Genomic DNA, 18,929 nt, shown 5'->3' with positions numbered 1-18,929 from the left:
AACTGGAACTGTGACTATTTTCAGCGCTAATAACAGCTTGTAATGAAGAACTTACACCAACAAAGGTCAGTTTTCAGTACCATCTGCAAACATTTGGTAGGGTGTCATCAATTATCAAATGATGGAAAAAATGTGTGTTGAAAATATGGCATATTCTCTATGACTGGTCCTGACATATCCCCCTACAGTATTGGCTCCCAACCTTTCTGAGACCATTATCCCAGAGTGCAAACAGAAATTAACTAGAGCTCCCCCTCCCCCACCCCACCACCCTACCCACCCAAACACACACACTAAGTCATCATCTTTAGCAGTTAACTAAACTGCACTAAGAAGAATATTTCCTTTGAAAATTTTTATTTTGAAAGTGATGAAAGATAAATGATACTTAGCTTTTGTAGACGTTTTATTAAACCTCAGACTAATGTGTCAATTATACAATTGGTACTTCTGATTTGTAATGATGTAGCCTTTCTCATTGCGTCTAAGACTACTCAAAAATGGAAGTTAACTAACTGTCTGCAGTGAAGTTATGCACTTGTTACAAAACTTGTTTCCTCTACACCACTTCTCTCTCTATTGACACTTGTGTCACCGTCACCCTGCACCTTTACTTAAAATCAATCAAGTGAAAATTCGTGCACTCTACTTACTGCTTCTGAATCACTTGATTGCTGGACTCCTTACTTCTGCAGTGTCAGAAATCGAAAGATTTTAACTTACCAACGCTTTGTGTCTGACTAGGTGCCACAAATAGTAATAAAAATAAAGTACTGTACACATCTTACACTACAATAGTAGCCACTACATAGTAAGTGTTGAGTTGAAGTTTAATATTTTTTCATTTGTTATTATGAACTGAGTGATGACGAAATTTCTGGTCATTTGCTAGAAATTTTTATGAGATATTGAAGCATATGTGATCTATATGTCTCGATTTCTCCATCATGGTACAAAGTGAAAACTGTTGTGTGCAGCAGAAGGATTATGTGTGGAAGATGAAGTTCATACATTCGTTTGACAAGCTGTAGCATGCACCACATTGTATCATTCATTACTTCTATTATTTGAAATTAAAAATTAATTAATGTTAACTTATGTAATAACTATTACATTGTTGTGAAATAGTAATGATAGACATGATCTTTTAGAAATAATTTAGTATTGTGAGCGAAACACAGTTGGACACAGTTGTTTGTACCCCACACAAAATTTAATTTTATCCACTGGGTGAGGAGGAGGAGGGGGCCGTTATGCCACTACCCTACAAAATGTTGGGTGTTGTCATGTTGGAATATGTGAGAAGTTGCCATCAAGTTATGCCAGCCACCTCTATATCATGTTTCTAGAAAGTCATTCCAGACTGTGACAGCAGTTAGTTGATCCCCTGTGTCAGTTCCTGGAGAGAAACATGCTGGGCTAGCGGTTAAGGGCAGAGGGATACAGATTTCAGACATAAAATATCATTGTTTTCTTAAATAAGTGCAGAAATTGGGACTGTGTGTTGAATAAAATATGCTCTTAGTTTTGTGCTAGAGCTAGTATTGTACAAAGAGACAAACGATAGGAGGCCTGTATTCCTTCTGCAGCATTTTTTACACGCAAATAGGGAAGTTTTAAGAGGAGATGTAATAGATTTTCAAAAGTATTATTTCCTTCATCTACACACTTTAATCTATGTTGTGTATGAATTTTATCCTGATGGAAGATTTATAAATGCCTTTAAATTGATAAAATGATTAACTCTGCACTGGCAGCCACTCCTACCTTCTACTTTGGGAAACTGTGTTCCAGAATCCCTCACAGTGGGACGAGTTCAGGAGGCTGAGGAGGCCACGGCCGTGGATCTGGGTGCCCTGCTGGACGCCGGGGACGGCGCTGTGGTGACTCTGCTGGCCGGGGACACGCGGCTTGTGGCTCACAGGGCTGTCTTGGCCAGCAGGAGTCCCGTGTTTGCGGACATGTTCCGTCGCGTCACTGTAGAGGGCAGCAGCAGCCAGCTCGTACTCTCGGACACAGAGGGTCCTGTGCTGCGCCAGGTGCTGGCATACCTCTACACCCTGCAGGTGCCCCAGCTGCCCAGCATGGCCCCACAGCTGCTGGTCGCCGCCGACGTATACGGCCTGTCGGTACTGAAAGCGCACTGTGAGCAACAGGTGGTCGCCCAGCTGTCTGTCGAGACTGCGGCAGCTGCAGGTGTTATCGCGATTAGGCATTCCGCGAACAGGCTGAAGCAGGCCGCCGTCGCCTTCATAAAGGCCCACATGCTCCGTGTGATGGCGACGCAGGGCTGGGCTGAGGCTGTAGTTAACGACCCACAAACTGTTGTGGAGTTGACTCATCTGATTGCAGAGACACCGACAGACACCAGGTAAGCGTGAGACAAGTTACAATTATACGTTACACAGCGATAAGTGTGTGTACTGCCAGGCCTACAATGTCCACCACAAAGTTTAATTAGATGTGCATGCACAGTAAAATACACTACTACTGATATCCATTTTCTTGTATACACTATGTGATCAAATGTATCCAGACACCTGGCTGAATATGTCTTACAAATTCAATGAAGCCCTCCATCAGTAATGCTGGATTTCAGTGTGGTGTTGGTCCACCCTTAGCCTTGATCTCAGCTTCCACTCTCGCAGCCATACGTTCAATCAGGTGCTGGATCGTTTGTTGTGGAATGGCAGCTCATTCTACACAGAGTGCTGCACTGATGAGAGGTATCGATGTTGGTCGGTGAGACCTGGCACGAAGCTGGCGTTCCAATATATCCCAGATGTGTTCTGTAGCGTTCAGGTCAGGACGCTGTGCGGGCCAGTTCTTCACAAAGACGTTACTGTCATGCAACCACTCGGCCGCAGCCCATGCATTATGAAAAGACGCTCTTTCATGTTGAAAGGTGTAATCGCCATCCCCGAACTGCTCTTGAACAGTTGGAAACAAGAAGGCGCTTAAAACATGAATGTAGGGCTGTGCTGTGATAGTGCCACGCAAAACAACAAGGGGTGCAAGCACCTTCCATGACAAATACGGCCATATCATAAAATCACCGCCTCCGAATTTTACTGTTGCCACTACACATGCTGGCAGAGAGAGTTTACGGGGCATTCGCCATACCCACACCTTTCCATCCGATTGGCACATTGTGTACCATGATTAGTCACTCCACACAACGTTTTTCCACTGTTCAATAGTCCAATGCTTACGCTTCTTACACCAGACGAGGCGTCATTTGACATTTACCATCGTGATGTGTGGCTTAAGAACACCTGCTCGACCATGAAATCCTAGTATTATCACTCCCCGTCTAACTGTCATTGCACTTGTAGTGGATACCGACGCAGTTCCGATTTACCATGTGATGTTCTGGATAGATGTGTGCCTATTACAGATTACGACCCTCTTCAACTGTCAGCAGTCTCTGTCATTCAACAGATGAGGTCGGTCTGTACCCTTTTGTACTGTATGTGTCCCTTCACGTTTCCACTTCGCTATCACATCGGACCTACGCATGTTTAGGAGTGTGGAAATCTCGCGTACAGACGTATGACAAGTGAGACATCAATCACCTGACCACATTCGAAGTCCGTCAGTTCCGTGGAGCGCCCCATTCTGCTGTATCACGGTGTGTAATGTCCCCTGAGGGCGCCAATTTGGAGTACCTCGCAGTAGGTATCAGCACAATGTACCTAATATGAAAAATGAATGTTTCTGGGGGTGTCCAGATACCTTTGGTCACATAATGCATGTCACACAAATACCGGCGTTGTCTGCATTGGATTGTCACACACTAACTGAATAGCTTGTCTAAGTGCTCTCAAGGAACACGCATGCTCGAAGTAAGCCAACATAAAGACATTGTACTTCGCAACTAAGCAGGTTGAATGCCACAAACAAGTGCCGATGTCGAACATTTCAAATACGGTATCTTGTAAACGACTCGTACTTGGATCCTGCAACAAACACCACTGACATTCTGAACTACGCTACTCTTCGTTTGTTAACGTCAATAGGAGTAGGTCTAATTAGAAAAGTGTATCTTGTCACAACAAATACACTTCCTAGGTATTAGTACAATCTATGGATTGGCTAACTATACGAGCTCCAGACTACCAATCCACTGTATGAAAACAGCAGATGAATAGCACTTTCAATACCCGCAATATTTCTGGAGGAAGCATTAGGTGATTTATCCAATATATTGGCAAAATAGTAAAATTTCTTCCATACTGACACTCTAATCTGGATCCTGGAAGTTGTTAAGGCCACTGCTCGCATAAAGTGGGAAATCCAGGTTCGGGTCCCAGTCTGGCACAAATCTTCTAATGTCATGAGTAAATTGTAGGGTTAGAATCTCATCGTATTTTAAACTGCAAACACATTTCTTATGCTAAATACAGCTGTGAACTGCAGCAGAGTCTGTTCCTTCAGACATGCATCCTGGTCTGAAGGACATGCCATAGGAGGTTTTTAAACACAGGCACTGTAAGTAGTATTCATATGCCCAGGCACAGGTCGTGGCAACAATAAGTAAGTTTCTTCCTGAGTGAGAGTTACAGTGATTGTCCTACAGCAAGACATGGAAACTCACGGTGATATTTGGAGTTTTAGGTCGGTCACTGAAGCATCCTCGCATAGACGAAGTTGTTCGGCGATCATACTTGCACATTGGAAAATTCAGATTCCAGTCCAGGTCTGAGATCAAGCTTTTGACATCACCAGTAAACTGTACAGTTGGAGTCTCATCGTATTCACGATTGTGAATACGTTTCTTGTTCTTCACGCAGCTGTAGCTCAAGCAGTACTCGTTTCTTAAAACATGCATGGATGTCTGAAGGCCATTTCACAGTAGAGCCATAAACACAGACACTGGAAATAGAAATAGCACTTTCTGATGGCTCACGATGCTTTCGTTGAATTCTAATAACATTTTCATCAAATTTTTGTTGGCAGATAAGTTAGCAAGAAGAGAATCATGCCATAGCCAAGATTTCCATAGCTACGTGGATTATTTAGGTCTTATTTTCAGTCAACATTTCTATTGAATGGCATGTGTACAACAAGCTGTTATTTACGTTAGCTCCTGAAATGTTTGAAGAAAAAGGAAAATTAGCTGTGGCCACTGCAGGTTCCGTTCTAGTGATGGACACAATGATGGACTGCTCAGATCACAGACAGACACCACAGTGACAGGTGCTGTTGGCAGCTAGGGAAAGCCCGCTCTGTTCTCTGTGCTGTACATGCCACCCTAAACCTCTTCCTTCAAAGTACCCTCTGTTCTCGTTTGTTGTATCCCCTGCTTCTGGGAATGAGATACCTATAAATGTCGTTATACTGTGTAAAGTGAAGGTGAAGGAGCGGAGCAAGTCTATCGCTCCTTACCAGAACCAGGGAAACATCTACACTATGTGGTTAAAAGTATCCGGACTCCCCATAAAACATACGTTTTTCATATTAGGTGCATTGCGCTACCACCTACTGCCAGGTACTCCATATTAGTGACCTCAGTTGTCATTAGACATCGTGAGAGAGCACAATGGGGCGCTTCGCGGAACTCATGGACTTCGAACGTGGTCAGGTGATTGGGTGTCACTTGTGTCATACATGTGTGCGCGAGATTTCCATACTCCTACACATCCCTAGGTCACTGTCTCCGATGTGATAGTGAAGTGGGTACGTGAAGAGACACGTACAGCAGAGAAGCATACAGGCCAACCTCGTCTGTTGACCGACACAGACCGTAGACAGTTGAAGAGGGTCTTAATGTGTGATAGGCAGACATCTATCCATATGATCACATAGGAATTCCAAACTGCATCACGATCCACTGCAAGTAGAATGGCAGTTAGACGGGAGGTGATAGAACTCGGATTTCATGGTCGTGTGGCTGCTAATAGGCCACACATCATACCAGAAAAAGCAAACAATGTCTCGCTTGGTTTAAGGAGAGTAAACATTGTACGACTGAACCGTGGAAAAACGTTGTGTGGAGTGACGAATCACGGTACACAATGTTGCCATCCGATGGCAGGGAGTGGGTGTGGCGAATGCTTAGTGAACGTCATCTGCCAGTGTGTGTAGTGCCAACAGTAAACTTCGGAGGTATCAAACACCTGTTCTTAATGCACGGCCTGAGGCGGAGTGGTTACACCTCAGTAACATCCCTGTAATGGACTGGCCTGCACAGAGCGCTGACCTGAATCCTACAGAACTTCTTGTGATGTTTTGGAACACCAACATCGTGCCAGGCCTTGCCGATTGACAAAGATACCTCTCCTCAGTGCACCACTCCATGAAGTATGGGCTGGCATTCCCCAAGAAACCTTCCGGCACCTGATTCAACGTATGTCTGCGAGAGTAGGAGCTGTCATCAAGGCTAATGGTCGGCCGACACCATATTGTATTCTAGCATTACCTACAGAGGGCGCCACGAACTTGTAATTCAATTTCAGCCAGGTGTTTGGATACTTTTGATCACATAGTGTATCTTAGAATGCTGCAGCACAGTTCGAGGTGTGCAGCAACGTATTTTAAATTCCCTATTCGTGACGTTTCCATTCTGTAAATCCTGAAATCTTCGTTGTAGTGGAGTAGTCAGTCGCATTAGTCGCTGCACCCATATCAGTACAACAGTTTTGTGTGTTTTGTATCTCCCTTTTACTTTCTAGATATATATGTGGGATTCGCTGACAATTTCTGTAACAAAATTCATCAACTCTAACGAACTATTCGAGGGGAATTAGAAAAAACGTTTTTGAAGTTTACTAAGCTCTAGGGAAAATGTCATTCTCAATCGGAACATATATGGAAAATTTCTCTTAAAGAAGGTGATATAAAAACATAATTCTTGAACACCACATGACCACCTCACAAGAAAGGCGACAGGGTTTCACAACAGCTCTGCCGCTTCAGGCAGTTCCGCATAATTCTCTGTCTTCCTTCACATTTCCTTCCCACTTCTAGTCTGTGGTTTCTCGTGATATTGCCATACTTCAGTGCACTCCCTTGTGCAACACAAAAAGGAAGGCGCTTTTTTGTGTGAAAACTCCGTACATGGCTCTTAGAGGAGGGTCTGTCAAATATCTACTGACCATTCTTTGCTTAATTTTCCCTGTGGCTTTTGTAAATATTAGTCTTGCAGTGTTTTCTTCTGGTAGAACTTAGTGTTTTCCTTTTCTGACCTGATCCAGTTATTGGTCCATCCCCAACCACGTCAAAATGAAAGAGATCTTTATATCCTTCTATTCCTTTTTATGAACATATCACATTATAAATACTCACTATAATGTTACTGACTAGTAATTACCATAAATTACTTTCATTTTTAGATATATCTGAATATTTATGCACCACTTACTGAGCTGCTTCAAAAACTGGAATTCATATCCTTCACATAATAACCCTTACACTCAATGATTCGTTTCTCATTTACTTTTATTGTTACAGAAATGTATTCCATAATTATAAACGAAAATCAATGTTTGAATGAAAATGCTTATCGCCACAGCCATGTTTTCAAGATGCCTACTATTTACACATTAACCTTAAATATGTAATTCTATCTGAATTATTTAGAAGTAAAGTTGGGAAATCCACTTCTTAACTTAAATAGCGTGCATGTCACAATACCTAACCAGTATCTTCTTCATTGCCTCAAGCTATGTACACTATTGCATTGTACCTATTCATCTGCTTACCATGACAACCAGTTCACACACAAGTATCCATCCACGTTACGTGTATATACATGAAGCCTCTCTTCTTATGTCAATCGTAAATTCATCGCCCAGTTTCTTCGTGAGAAATCACAAACGTTAACCAACACACACACACACACACACACACACACACACACACACACACACACACAGAAAAACACACATACACACACAACTACAAGAGCCAAAAGTAGAAACTGCCACATCTTCAGTAACATAGTTCTCATTTGATACATGTATCTCCAAACAGTTACTGCCATTGAACACCGCTGCTACAAGTAGCATTGTTTGCAGAGCTCTAGCAAACATTATTATGCACTAATATAACACACACACACACACACACACACACACACACACACACACACTGCACTAATATAACACACACACACACACACACACACACACACACACCTTAATCACAGTCTGATGAATATCATTACACTGAACACAGTAAAGAATCAAAATTCTTGATTTCAGTGAGTGACAACCTGTGATCAGCACTTAGGTGTAAATATGTATTATATAATTAATGTGTCTGCTTATTTTACTGATCATACTCATAGACTCGTTCAGCCTCCCAGTCAGGTACCATTCAACGTTCACCTGTTCCGTGTGAGTACTCATTGGCCAGTGTGAATCAAATAAATCTTTTGGCCGAACTTTCAATTCTGGGATAAAGGTTTTAATGGAAGTTAAATTTTTACTGCAGTAGCTTCGTAATATGACAAATACTGTGCTCCATTTTTCTCTGAATTTCCTTCCCTGGTCATTTCAGAAGTATCTGTCATCATATTTACTGTTGTTCCCCCTACCGCCCAGTCTGTAGCATATGACCTACGAACACCATCTGATGGACATAGTAGCCAATTAAGTACATTAAACGTTTTGCCAAACTAACTTCTGAGTGACTGTAACTTGGTATCTTAAACTGCTAGTATGAGGAACTCAAGAGAAGCAGCGTGTGAACTGATTGTCTCACTAGTAAGTCATTTATCTTAGTGGGTTAGTGGACTCACTGTTGCCTTTGACTGTATTGGTCCCATTATATGTGGATGGATAGCTGCCCTGTGGTCCCTGTGTGAATACATGTATCGAAACAGTCTACCTCTGCACTGTGGGGCAGCCACTGGACACAGCAGGACCAACCCCCAATATACAGCCACACAGTGAGCACAGCGAGTATGGCTGGACCCTTGTCACAGCTGTGCAGACCACAGGTCCCCACTCAGCCCCCGTCTGTGGCATGTCGTGAGTTCTGTCACTACATAAGCATATCTTTAAACAAATTAGAGGAGGGTGGCGTTAGCGAAGTGTTATGGTGAAAAAATCGAATTTTAGTTTCTAAAAAGCAGAGATGGTGATGGTTAACAGTAAACTTATTGTGTTAATCGATGTCGACATCTTTCTTTGGATTCAGAGAGAAAATGGCGTTCAATTTCTAGATTTAATATCAGGACTTTGACTTTCCACTTATTAATCTGGACTGACGGAGTAGATTATTTTTATGCTAAATGTTCATTCAGTGTAGTAGTATGGGGATTGTTTCCTAAGCTAAAATTCTTTTCCAGAGTTTCTGTATATATTAATGCAGTGGATGGAGCATCTAGTTTCAGTGTTGGTTATTTCATCATCATCATCATCATCATTTATGACTGATTATGCCTTTCAGCGTTCAGTCTGGAGCATAGCCCCCTTATAAAATTCCTCCACGATCCCCTATTCAGTGCTAACATTTGTGCCTCTTCTGATGTTAAACCTATTACTTCAAAATCGTTCTTAACCGAATCCAAGTACCTTCTCCTTGGTCTGCCCCGACTCCTCCTAACCTCTACTGCTGAACCCACGAGTCTCTTGGGCAACCTTGCTTCTCCCATGCGTGTAACATGACCCCACCATCTAAGCCTGTTCGCCCTGACTGCTACGTCTATAGAGTTCATTCCCAGTTTTTCTTTGATTTCCTCATTGTGGACACCCTCCTGCCATTGTTCCCATCTACTAGTACCTGCAATCATCCTAGCTACTTTCATATCTGTAACCTCAACCTTGTTGATAAGGTAACCTGAATCCACCCAGCTTTCGCTCCCATACAACAAAGTTGGTCGAAAGATTGAACGGTGCACAGATAACTTAGTCTTGGTACTGACTTCCTTATTGCAGAAAATGTTGGTTATTTATCTACCAAATTAATCTTGAAGGGAATGGATGTGGAAGTAGGTTGCTGGTGCATTGCTATATGAGTATCATACATGAACATAAGTTTATGGACTTTGTCAGCTGCAAAAGAGAAAGGTAGAGTCTGGTGAAAGTGAAGCATGTAAGACTGGAAAGATAACTTCCACGTAAGAGTATGAACATCGCTTATGTAGAGTTTATGTTTAAATATACATTGCATCAACAAGAACTGAAGTATTCGGAAGGGCTGACGAAACGAAATGATACTTCACATGTTGATGAAGTATGTGACATTATATCAGTCATTGAAAAATCGAGTCAAATTTACACAGAACTTAGTGGTATGAACCCATTTATAGTTTGGCATTGCATCCACACTTACCTGGACACATGCGTTGGTTCTGTTGGGAAGTAATTCTTAAAGTCATTTTATCCTCTCCTGAGGGAAAGTGGGCCATAATCATTGCAACTCGTCCTTGATATCGCCGTTACTAGCACTGCGATGGATTGACACCCGACATGTTAGATCTGGATGTCTTTCGGGACATGGGGGTATTTCAACATCAGGCAGACAATTTATGGAGATACATCCCATGTGTGGGTGAGCATTTTCCTGTTGAGTGTTGATGTTACAATACTGTTGCATGAGAGGTAGCAAACAGGGACATGGGATGGCAGTGGCATACCATTGTACCAACAGCGTCCTCAGTTACTATGAGTCTTGAGCTGAGGTCATACCCAGCGGATCCACATACCATGACCCCAGAAGTAACACTGCTGCATGTCTCCAGAAAACAGAAAGAATGCGACCAAGGTCGCCGCCATAGTGCCTGACGATGCTCATCTGGGCCAGTACAAAATGTGATTCATTGCTGTAATGCGAGTAGTCTATGCATTATATTGACAGAATCACTCCAATAGAAGTCTTTTTTGTGTTGGTAGTAATGACAGCTACACGTGGCTGAATAATTCCATAGTCCATCTGCTAGTGGCCTCTGACACCAATGCAGGGACGATGAAGACATGTTCATGGTCTTAGGGACTGTGAACAAAACAATACATTACTACGATTGGCTGGTCCAATAACAAAAGTGTTAAGCGAGTTGACCAGGAGTGTATCTAAGAAGATTAGAAAAATGAGTGAAATACAAGTGATACACTTTGATTGGTTGCAATGCTGTCTCGAGGCAGTAAAATATTGCTGGACATGATAGCGTGGCCAATCTGGCTCCAAACCTAGAGAGACCCTAGATACTTCTGTTAGTACAGGGTGGAGCAAATGAAAGTGGCCTGGGAGAATGAATACGATTGCACGTGGATATATGCATATAGCCACACCCTGTGACATGCACGCCATGTGATCCTCCACGTGATCCACATCAGTTCAGATTGCAGTGCGGGCTGTGCCAGTGTGAGTGGAGCAGAGCAAAGGGGGCGATGGAACTCTCAGTGGAGCAGCAGGTGTTCGTTGTGAAAAGTTATGTGAGAACGAAGTCATGGAAACGATATGGTCAGTTGTTTTCTGCGAAATTTAGTGGTGTTAAAGTGTGAACAACGAGTCCTATGCAACGCTTAATCCGAAAGTGCTGTCAAACAGGATCTGTTTTGAACCAGTAAAAAAAAAGCCTTAACTGTCCTGCACACCACAAAACTTGGCTGCAGTGCACCATAAAATGTTTCAGAGACCTACCAAATCAATCCAACACCTGTCACAAGAGGCCAGGATGTCACACTGATTATGCAGACCTGCATATTCAGGGTGGTCCATTGATTGACTGGGCCAAATATCTCACGAAATAAGCGTCAAATGAAAAAACTTGTCTAGCTTGAAGAGGGAAACTAGATGGCGCTATGGTTGGTCCGCTAGATGGATCTGCTATAGGTCAAACGGATATGAACTGCGTGTTTTTTAAATAGGGACCCCCCATTTTTTATTACATATTCGTGTAGTACGTAAAGCAATATGAACGTTTTAGTTAGGCCACTTTTTTCACTTTGTGATAGTTAGCGCTGTAATGGTCACAGACATATGGCTCACAATTTTAGATGAACAGTTTGCAACATGTAGTTTTTTTAAATTAAAATACAGAACATAAGTACGTTTAAACATTTTATTGCGGTTGCTCCAATGCGATACATGTACTTTTGTGAACTTATCATTTCTGAAAACGCATGCTGGTACAGCATGATTACCTGTAAATACTACATTAATGCAATAAATGCTCAAAATGATGTCCGTCAACCTCAATGCATTTGACAATACGTGTAACGACATTCCTCTCAACAGCGAGTAGTTCGCCTTCCGTAATGTTTGTATATTCATTGACAATGCGCTGACGCATGTTGTCAGGCGTTGTCGGTGGATCACGATAAAAAATGTCCATCAACTTTCCCCACAGAAAGAAATCCGGGGACGTCACATCCGGTGAACGTGCGGGCCATGGTATAGTGCTTCGACGATCAATCCACCTGTCATGAAATATGCTATTCAATACCGCTTCAACCGTACGCGAGCTATGTGCCAGACATCCATAATGTTGGAAGTACATCGCCATTCTGTAATGCAGTGAAACATCTTGTAGTATCATCCCGTAATTTCTCTTGTGCCCAGGGCAGAACTGTACAAGACGTTCAAAGTCGTCACCATGCAATTCCTGGTGGACAGAAATATGGAATGGGTGCAATCGATGTTGATGTAGCATTCTCAACACCGACGTTTTAGAGATTCCCGTTTTCCGCGCAATTGGTCTGCTACTGATTTGCGGACTAGCCGCGACAGCAGCTAAAACACCTACTTGGGCATCATCATTTGTTGCAGGTCGTGGTTGACGTTTCACAAGTGGCTGAACACTTTCCTTAAATAACGTAGGCTAACTATCCGGCGAACGGTCCGGACACTTGGATAATTTCGTCCAGGATACCGAGCAGCATTCATAGCACACGCCCATTTGGCATTTTGATCACAATAGCCGTATATCAACAAGATATCGACCATTCCCGCAATTCGTAAACAGTCCATTTTAAGATGGGTAATGCATGACGAAGCAAATACCGTCCGCACTGGCGGAATGTTACGTGATACCACGTACTTGTACGTTTGTGACTATTACAGCGCCATCTGTCACAAAACGAAAAAAGTGGCCCACCTAAAACATTGATATTTCTTTACGTACTACACTAATATGTCATAAAAAAATGTGGGTTCCTATTTAAAATACGCAGTTGATATCCGTTTGATCTATGGCAGCGCCATCTAACGGGCCAACCATAGCGCCATCTGGTTTCCCCACTTCAAGCTAGACGAGTATCTCTTTTTGTAGTGTTTCCGTTTGATGCTGATTTCGTGAGATATTTGGCCTGATCACTATCAATGGACCACCCTGTATGTCCCTATCGCATGTGTGTTGGTCGTGCATTAAAACCAGCAGATGTTCCTAACCACCTCCACATTTGTGGATGTCCATTCACTGAGATAACAATGAAGGGCTTGGACATGGATCTTTTCTTTATGTCTGATGTAGACTAATTTCCGCCGAGTTGTTACGTCAACTAACAGAATCATAGGGCCTGGGTAGCAGAGAGTCAGCAGAACTTCCACGAAACACCTTTGCACGATAATAAGGTTGGATTTTGGTGTGCAAGGTCTGCACACAGCATTACCGGTTTCACTTTCTTCAATCAGTTGCTGACTTTGGCCCATCACATTGCCAACATTTGGGAGCTATTTGTGGCAGCATTAATGGAGGAGGGAAAGGCGTTCAGTTACTTCCAAGAAGATGGAGCAACTGGTCATACAGCAAGCCGAACCTTTGATCACAGGTACACAATTTCATGATTCACAGTTGTTAGCCTAGGTCAGTCTGGTTGGGGCCCTACCTGGCCACCTTTGTCACCTGATCTGTCAGTGTGTTATTACACTGCACGAGAGCCCTCAAGAGCAGAGTCAATCACAACAACCCTCACAGTCATCAAGAACTGCAGCAGAACACTCCAGATGAGACTGCAGCAATTCAAACATCCAACCTTCGATCTGCCTTCAGCAGCCTACCGACCAGGGCCCAAAAGCATCAAGAGAAGAATGGTGGTCATTTTCAACAGCTGATATAGTCATCTTAGTGCTGCATTTACTTTCCTCTGTTGTATTGCTTTGTACTATAGAACTCTAATCTCTGGCTGCTTTTATTTGACCCCACCTTCTAATAAATTGCATGTGTATGTGCGTCCACCTTAGACTACTGTACATGGAAAGAGCAAACCTATACAAGTCAGTAAGTTACTAACCTTTCTCTCTGAGTCAGAAAATATAATGTTATCTTTTGTAACTGCAGTATAAGTATTTGTATTAATGTTAATATTAGTAACAAGTGTTAGTAGTAACATAGTAGTAACAGTAGTAGTTGTAACTTCTAGAGAAAATTCATGGTGATGTAGTATTAATAGAGGTTTTCAATAGTTGTAAGAGTTATATTGTTGTTACTGCAATTACAGTATCAGTTGTATCAGTTATCATTGTAGTGTTAATAGCAATATGTATAATGATATAGGAAAATTAGGCAAGATGATTTGAAATAACGAATGCCACTATGTAGAGCACCACATCGATATCCATATAAATGTTGGGGCCTACTAGTAGACAGAAATAAGAACAGTGAAAATCTTATATTTTAGACATACCATATTATAATGTTCAAAATAAGAAAGAAATAAGAGAAAAACAAGCTTGCATATTTGAGGTACCTAGTAGTTTCCCAAGAGCATGGCAGAGGATGTTCTGAGGTGGTATTGTGTACCAAAACCAGTAACCAGTAGGCTAAATGAAAACTGCTACTAAGGACTAAAACATAAACACTCATCAGCCAGAACATTATAATCACCTATGTAATACCTGATATGTCCACCTTTGCAATGGATAGCAGCAGTGACACATCATGGTCTGGAAGGGAATTGGCACCACACTGCCCACACAAGGCACCTAATTCCCAATAATTCCTCACCGGAGGAATGAGCTCTTACGCCACGTCGAGGCACATCCCAGATGTGTTCGATCGCATTCCCATCTGGTGAGTTGTGGGACCAGCACGTTAATTGAAACTCGCCACTCTGTTCCTCGAAATACTCCATCACTTCCATTCCTTGTGATATGGTGCATTACCTGGTTGAAAACGCCACTGCCATCGTGAAACATGATCCTTATGAAGAGGAGTATGTGGTCTGAAACAAGTGTATATTACTTGTTGGCCATCATGGTGCCTTGAACAATCTCTACTGGACCTATGAACGTCAAGGTGAATTTCCCTACAGCACAATGGAACCAGCGCCAGTTTGTCTCTGTCCTATAGCATAGGTGCCCAGGGGCTGCTAATGGTCAAGTGCCCATTTCAGTCATAGTTGCTGATGTCATGGTGTTAACATTGGCAAATGTATGGGATGTCAGCTGCAGGGGCACACTGTTAGGAGTCTTGAGGGCACTGTGTGTTCAGACACACTTGTAGCCTGCACCGTCTGTCGCGTTCTACCAGTCTGCCTGGCCTACAACATTTGCAATATGTAATGAGGGTTGGCCACCCAACCCCATGACGTCTGGACATAGTTTCACCTTGGTTTCGCCACATGTCGAAGGCACTCACCATAGTGCTCCTCGAACACTCAACAAGTCGTGCATTCCGAAATGCTCGTCATGAGCGTTCAGGTCGTCATAAAATTCCCTCCTTCAAACTGAGACATACAGCATACCTTCCCCATCTACAGATGGACAGCACATTTGCTGATCCTACATCGACTGTGCATGCGTCTGACTAGCAGTCATTCCTTGTGAAGTGACGCTGCTATTGCCAGTACACGTTTAATCGATGATAGGTGGTCATAATGTTCTGGCTAATGAGTCTGTTATTTATAAATTGCAATGATCGCTGTTCCACCCGAGAGGGTATTGAGAAAATGACATAAATAAATAAATAAACCAATAAATGAATCTCTGAACCAAAGTGCAGGATAACACATTGCTGATAAAAGACCATTATTTGGACTCAGATGGTAGGTACAGTTGTAAAGGGGTCACTGTGAGCCCAGTGTGCAATATGGCATTCTTCCCTTGTCCTGACAAGACATGACAGACTGTCACCTTGACAACGATAATGCCTGCCCTCGTGGTCATGTGCGATTCAACACTGCTACATTATAACATCTAAATCCCCAAAATCTTATTGCTGCACAATTAGACCTGCCATGCAACTGGAGATCAAGAGTGGAGCAGCTTCCAAATTATGTTAGCTGCAGATAATGCATGCGTAGAAAGTGTCTCTGTATCCTTCACAAGTATCACACAACATCTGACACTGTTCACAGGCATTATATAAACGTGCTGTGGTGTCCAGTCTACCAGTCATGGAGATTTAAAACCTTGATCAGTTACACTGCAGCTGATGGCGTGTTTGTGTAAGAAGCCAGAATGACATCTCACCGCTTTTTCGGATCGCTTCAATTTATCTGTCATGCATCGAATTATATATTCTGAAACAGTGACTTGTGACAGTACACTTGTTTAAAACGGTGTATTTCACCCTTCTTTGGATTCACAGACTGAATAGCGTTCAGTTTTGAATTTGAATGTGACACCTTTTATTTCACAGATAAGAGAGACATCAGAAACTACCGACCTGTTTCACTGCTTCCATCATTTACCTAAATTTTTGAGAAGGTGATGTATTGTAGAAGATTATCTCACCTTGGCAACAATAATATTGTCATCAAATCACAGTTTGCCTTTCAGAAGGGGTGCTCTATTGAGAATGCCATTTAAATGTTCACACACCAGATAGTACAAGCATTAAATAACAAAACAGCACAGGTGGGTATTTTCTGTGATCTATCCAAGGCATTTGATGGTGTAAATCATAGTATACTGCTAGATAAATTTTGTAGGGTTGATGGTGTAGTCAGTCTTATCATATCTAACCAAAAGGTTGGAAAAAGCTGTATTTAGTAGTAACTCAACCAACAGAATTCAGGGACATAATTCTGACTGGGTGGAAATCACATATGGGGTTCCCCAAGGCTCAATCTTAGGTTCACTACTGTTTCTCATATATGTTAATGATCTACCGCCTAATGTACAGCAAGCAGAATTAGTTCTTTTTGCAGATGACAACAGTATTGTTATCACTCTCAGTATTAATACAGAACTGGAAGAAATGGTAAACAAAGTTCTCAAAAGTATCATTGTTTGGTTTTCTGCAAATTGTCTCACACTGAATTTCACAAAGACACATTATATACAGTTCTCCAGCTCTAGGGGGTACTGCATCAGTGATAAGTGTAAGACATGGTGGTGAAGTAATACATAGGGTGGAAATTTTTAAAATTCTTAGGTGTCCATATTGATGAGAATTTTAATTGGAAAAACATAAATTCGGAAAATCCTAAAAAAACTTAGTTTAGCTACATTTGCACTTAGAATCATAGCAAATTTAGAAAAGAGATAGCCGGCCGGAGTGACCATGCGGTTCTAGGCGCTACAGTCTGGAGCCGAGCGACCGCTACGGTCGCAAGTTCGAATCCTGCCTCGGGCATGGATGTGTGTGATGTCCTTAGGTTAGTTAGGTTTATTTAGTTCTAAGTTCTAGGCGACTGATGATCTGAGAAGTTAAGTCGCATAGTGCTCAGAGCCATTTTAGAAAAGAGATAAATCAGTAAGTTGACATATTTTGCTTCTTTTCATTCAGCAATGTCATATGGAATAATGTTCTGGGGTAATTCATCTTTAAGAAATAACGTCCTCATTGCCCAAAAACGAGTTGTAACAATAATATGTCGCGCTCACTCGCGATCGTCTTGTAGCCATCTGATTAAGGAGTTGGGCCTACTGACTACCGCTTCACAGTATATTTATTCCCTCATGAAGCTTGTTGTAAACAATCTACTACAGTTCAAAAGGAACTTTGAGGTACATGATTACAATAAGAGAAGAAAAAATTACATTCATTACTGAACATTAAGGTTTTCTTTAGGTTGCCATTAAGGTTTGAACAAAAAATTTTGACCACTTGCCCTGTGATATAGAATGTCTAACAGACAGTATGGTAAAACTAGGAAATAAATTGAAATATTTTCTGCTTGAGAACTCCTTCTACTCTGTAGGAGACTTTCTATGTTTGTAATGTGTAAAAGGTTATGGGTGGGAACTGATAACTCAATCTGTATTTCTTGTTACCATTTAGGGGAAAAAGAATAGCAATTGTATGGTGATGTTTAGAGTACAAATAGACGTATAAATTAACTGGCAATTTGAATCTAAAATGACTCTTTCCACGACATGACGATCTATCGTGCAATTTGATGCATGGAACGTGAAAGTAAGTAGCAAGCGTTTCTTTCTATTCACCATGAGTGGGCAAAATTCACTTAAACATCTGAAAATTCGGTAACTGTCTTCTATCGTACCTCATTCGTTTCATAATATGCAACATTTATCAACGACATTGAACATTGTAGACATACTGTATTTGGCTAATTTGTCACCTCTTTGTGAGGCATTAAAATACCACAATACAGAAAAAACTCGCAGTGCTGCTGTTACTCGGTAATGGCGTATGAGAACTCTGTCTAAGACTCATGGAAGTCTAACGACTTGATGGAACAGTAAAGTGACAAGAATTAATCCCTACATGTTATATGTCTACTTCTAGTACTCATACATCAACTTTTTCACTATACGATAAATACCTGACGCCTCAGTTGTCTTTGATGGCGAGTAGCGAGCGGCGAGGTGGAAATGACGTCCCTTGTGACAGTAGTCTGCTTGGCAAAGGAGCAGTTCTGCGCTTTCGAATTTCTCTCGCTGTACACCGACATATAGGTCGACTCCAGTTTTCGGCGCAGCATTGCCTCACCCAGTGGTGACCCCCAATACAGCCGCCGGGCTCTCTGCCGTTTACCCAGGGGGCGACGCGACGCCTGGGGCAGCTGGCGACTTAGGCTGTCGTCATCCTGAACCCAGCGCAGAACTGGCGCCATTCACCGTGTCATCTCACG

General features: G+C 42.2%; 1 protein-coding gene across 1 annotated transcript in view; it reads left to right on the top strand.

Moving 5' to 3' along the window:
* LOC124553274 (speckle-type POZ protein-like) overlaps window positions 1-18,929 on the top strand; it is a 106,808-nt gene that overhangs the window by 85,866 nt on the left and 2,013 nt on the right. Inside the window, exon 2 of the mRNA XM_047127158.1 lies at window positions 1,795-2,371. Within this exon, the coding sequence (XP_046983114.1) occupies window positions 1,795-2,371 (577 nt within the window). The remainder of the gene's footprint in view (window positions 1-1,794; window positions 2,372-18,929) is intronic.

This window comes from Schistocerca americana, chromosome 11 (genome assembly GCF_021461395.2).
Source record: "Schistocerca americana isolate TAMUIC-IGC-003095 chromosome 11, iqSchAmer2.1, whole genome shotgun sequence".
Taxonomy (NCBI): domain Eukaryota; kingdom Metazoa; phylum Arthropoda; class Insecta; order Orthoptera; family Acrididae; genus Schistocerca; species Schistocerca americana.
The sequence above is the reverse complement of the archived record's forward strand: the minus strand, read 5'-3'. Positions and strand labels throughout refer to the sequence as shown.